Raw genomic sequence first — 4002 nt, forward strand, 5'->3', positions numbered from 1 at the left:
TGACAGAAACAAAACTCACCAGCTAACAGTAAGTACAATACCATTCAACCAAATTAAGCGATTCATTGCCTCTCCATAGCTCAAGTCTTGTGTTTGTTCTCTGATGTATCTCTTCCCCTTTTTTTACTGAAATTGTGAAAGGCAAACATCCCTATAAAATTAATGTTAGACACCAACTTATCATAAAAATCAGCAAAAAAAATGAATCAAAGAATTAAAAAATTGATTACAAAAAGCATCAAATGGTAATCCTAAAAAGAAATAAACTGAGAGAGGAACTGTTTGAAACTGAGAGAGGTCCATCAAATGGTGGACCTATTCCTCACTCCACTTCCTACACTTTGCATTCATCTATTTCAAATCCGTTGAAACAAAGTTGATAATATCCCCTTTATTATTATTATTGGCCTCGACTCTATTATCATTTTCTTTTATTATTGCCTTCAAATTGCCCCATGAGAGTAAAAAGCACATAAATAATAGCTCATTATAATATTATTTTTCTTGTTGTTCCCTAAATGGACCTCTCATTTTTATTTCTGAAATGGAGCTTCTATTCATACCTCCAAAATTGATATTTAAACCTCTCATTTTTTTTCAAATAATAGTTGACTTTGTTAACTCATGTCAAATTACCAATAAAGACACAAATGGAAAAAAAAAAAAAAAAATCTCTTCTTATCTCTACGAACAATAATAGTCTTCAACTTGGGAAAAATTTTCTCCTCTAATGTAAACCCTAAAATATATATTGCCAAATGTTATTTAACGTTGAAGTCAAAATTTTATGAATTACTTTGTCTTCATAAAGTGAAACTTCCTTGCTCACATAGCTGACAATTTACAAGATCTATCACAGCGCTATAAAAAAATTAAAAAAAGGAGAGAAAATGGGAAATACAAAGACACCTCAGTTGATGAAGCCCTTCTCATTCTAAATGCAATCAAACATGTGAATGAGCGGTGACAAAAAACAGTACTCCAACACATTTATATGACAAACGCAACAATAGGTAGTTGTTCACAAGATCTTTCTGCACATCGTCAATGCAGAGCAATTTTATGTGGAACTATTCTATAAATATGATGAAAAATTCGACCATTTGATATAAATCTATGGAGAATGCACTAGACTCATGGTTGATTATTGTAATTTCCTCTACTATCCCATACATATCTAAAATAAAAAGACCATGCATGTTCATTTCAAGATGCTATGGAAACAAGTAGGAGAGAATCAGTTTAGGGACAATGACACCTAAATGCAATGAAAATAATACTTGGAAAACATATTTATACGAGATGATGAGCAAACATGGTATTGTTGCCTACGCTAACCAAGAGTTGACAATTCATTGAAAAAAATGCTAGCACCTCTGTTACTCGTATATGGAGGATGAACTTCCATAAAAAATAAAAAATTGCTGCAATTCCAAATCTTCAAAAACTGAAGGAGATCCAACTATTGATTTTTGAAAGGGAGCTTCTATTCATACCTCCAAAATTGTTATTTAGACCTCCATCTTTTTCTCAAATAATAGAATCTAAAAAAAGAAAAAATGTTTTTTATTAATTTTATTAGACGATGGGCATTATAGGAAAATTAGTGAGGTGTAGATAGCAAATTGGTTATTTGTAAAAGTAAGTTGGAGGTCTATTAAGTGAGGAGGTCCAAATAGCAATTTTGGAGGTATGAATAGAAGCTCCATTTCTGAAATGGATCGGACATTTACTTACTTTATTATTGCCTTCATGTGTCCATGTATGAATTGCATCTTTTCAAATTAAGTCATAGTACCGAAGTGGTTCCCGAAACACTAGGATCTATCACCATAGTACTCACATTCATCCTTAAAAAGCTAGTTAGACCTCACACTATCTATCACCTAGTACTCGCATTCATCCTTAAAAATTAAAAAGGCAGTTCAATGATAGGATATTTTATTATGGAAAAAAGAAATAATTCGCATTCATCCTTAGAAAAAGGTAGTTTTTTTTTTTTTTTGGAGAATGAAAAAGGTAGTTGAAAGGAGGATATTTTATTATGGAAAAAATAAATAATAATAAAATATCCTACCATTCAACTACCTTTTTCTTTTTGTTTGTTTATTTTTTTATTTTTTATTTTTTTAGAAGAATTAAAATCGTCTCCTGGACTTGGTAATCAACCATGGCCATAGCTCTAAGAACAGGCCTACAGGCTGCTTTCTTCATGGTATGTCAAGCATTAAAGTTGAAGGCAACTCAAAGACCCTAATCGACTATGTTAATAATAAGATCACCGTTCCTTGGAAAATTCATATGCTAGTTTTTGACATCAAAATGTTGGCTTCTCATTTCTTGAACATTGAATTCAAGCACGTTTGCAGTGAGGCGAATTTTGTTGCATATGCTCTTACTAATTTGGGTCATGACACTGACATAGCTAGCTGGAATCATAGCCTCCCTCTTTCTGTCCTTCATGTCTTTAATTTTGACTTTCATGGATGAGGTTACTTTTAAGAGTTCTTCGTTGTAATTTTTCTTTTCTTATCCAAAAAAAAAACATACATGGCCATAAAAAAAAGATAGACCTCGTTTCCCTAAAAAAACAAAAAAGTTATAGACCTAACACGTATAAGCCACACTCGTCGTAACTGTATAAACTTCCAAATCTATAATCTCTGTATCCTTCGACACGTGTTCTCTTCATGTCTACACAAGAACCATGAAGCTCTCTTGAAGCTCCACCTGGTCTGCATATTTTGCCATGCGTCAGGACTCCAGATCATCATCTGAACCCTATTTGAAGTGCACCGGAACCTGTTGATCGTACAGTTTTCTTTGAGGAATTTCAGACAAGTTTTGTTTTTCCAGCTAAAGAAAAAGAAGAAAGTGAAAATGCAGTCAATCAAGGAAGCCGCGGCCAACGTAGCTGCCTCTGCCAAGTCTGGCATGGAGAAGACCAAGGCCACCATGCAGGAGAAGGTTTAGTATTTTTCTCTATTAGTTTATAGACGAATATATCATACTTAATCAATTTGCATCATTCGTTGATGAGAAATATGCTGTGGTTATGTGTAGATGGAGAAGATGAAGGCACAGGACCCGATCCAAAAGGACATGGCAACTCAAAAGAAAGAAGGGCGGATTGCCGAGGCTGAGCAGCACAAGCGTGAGGCCATGGATCACAACACAGCCTCTAAACATGGAACAGCTCCGGCTGGATCCACAGGCTACGGCACTGGGCCGACGGGATACAGCACCAGCGGGGTTGGAACAGCCACATATCTAACCACCGGGGCTACTGGGCAGCAAACCGGGTTCAATCAGATGTCCGCACTGCCCGGACATGGGACCGGGGAACCCGCTGGCCAGGTGGTTGAGGGTGTTGTCACCGCACATCCGACTGGAACCAACACCGGCACCGGGAGGACTACGGCCCATAACACCCATGTGGGTGGTAATGCCCCCGGCTATGGGACTGGCGGGACTTATAGTTAGATGCATCGATCTTAGTTTAACTTTGTGTTGCATGGCATGGATCAAATCATAGGCAAGAACCTGTTTTTTGGGGTTAATGTGCATGTCATGTGTGCCTGTGTGGTGTTGTTTATGATTTCCTTTGTTTTTGTTGTTTGCTTTTCAACAAACGATTTGGTGGATGTCGTATATGTTTTCATATTTGTAAGTTCAAGTGAATAAAGTTGGCCCTTAAATATAGGTTTTCCAACCATATTATTAGTTGATCTATATGCGAGAGTTACAATTGCTCTCCACTATTTTGACTATTAGTCTGCAATTGAAGATTTTTTTGTTTTTCAATTTTTTTTCTTTTTCTGAACCCTGAGGGTGGACATTGAATTTGAACAGATAGAATGTTGCTTCACAAATACTACCCGTTGGAGTACAACTTTAACTACCACTCGCATTAAAAAAGCATAGGAAAAATATATAGAAAATTACATAGTAGCACATGACCAAAGATGTAAATACAGAGAACTCACTTTTAAAAAGATTTAT

General features: G+C 35.8%; 1 protein-coding gene across 1 annotated transcript; it reads left to right on the forward strand.

Moving 5' to 3' along the window:
• The first annotated feature begins 2806 nt into the window (after positions 1-2806).
• On the forward strand, positions 2807-3732 carry LOC112191278 (late embryogenesis abundant protein 46). The gene is made up of 2 exons (XM_024330607.2): positions 2807-2967; positions 3064-3732. Exons 1-2 carry the CDS (start codon positions 2881-2883, stop codon positions 3481-3483), a joined length of 507 nt encoding a protein of 168 aa, XP_024186375.1. The 5' UTR covers positions 2807-2880; the 3' UTR covers positions 3484-3732.
• The last annotated feature ends 270 nt before the right edge of the window (positions 3733-4002 follow it).

The sequence above is a fragment of the Rosa chinensis genome, chromosome 3 (assembly GCF_002994745.2).
Source record: "Rosa chinensis cultivar Old Blush chromosome 3, RchiOBHm-V2, whole genome shotgun sequence".
Lineage (NCBI taxonomy): Eukaryota > Viridiplantae > Streptophyta > Magnoliopsida > Rosales > Rosaceae > Rosa > Rosa chinensis.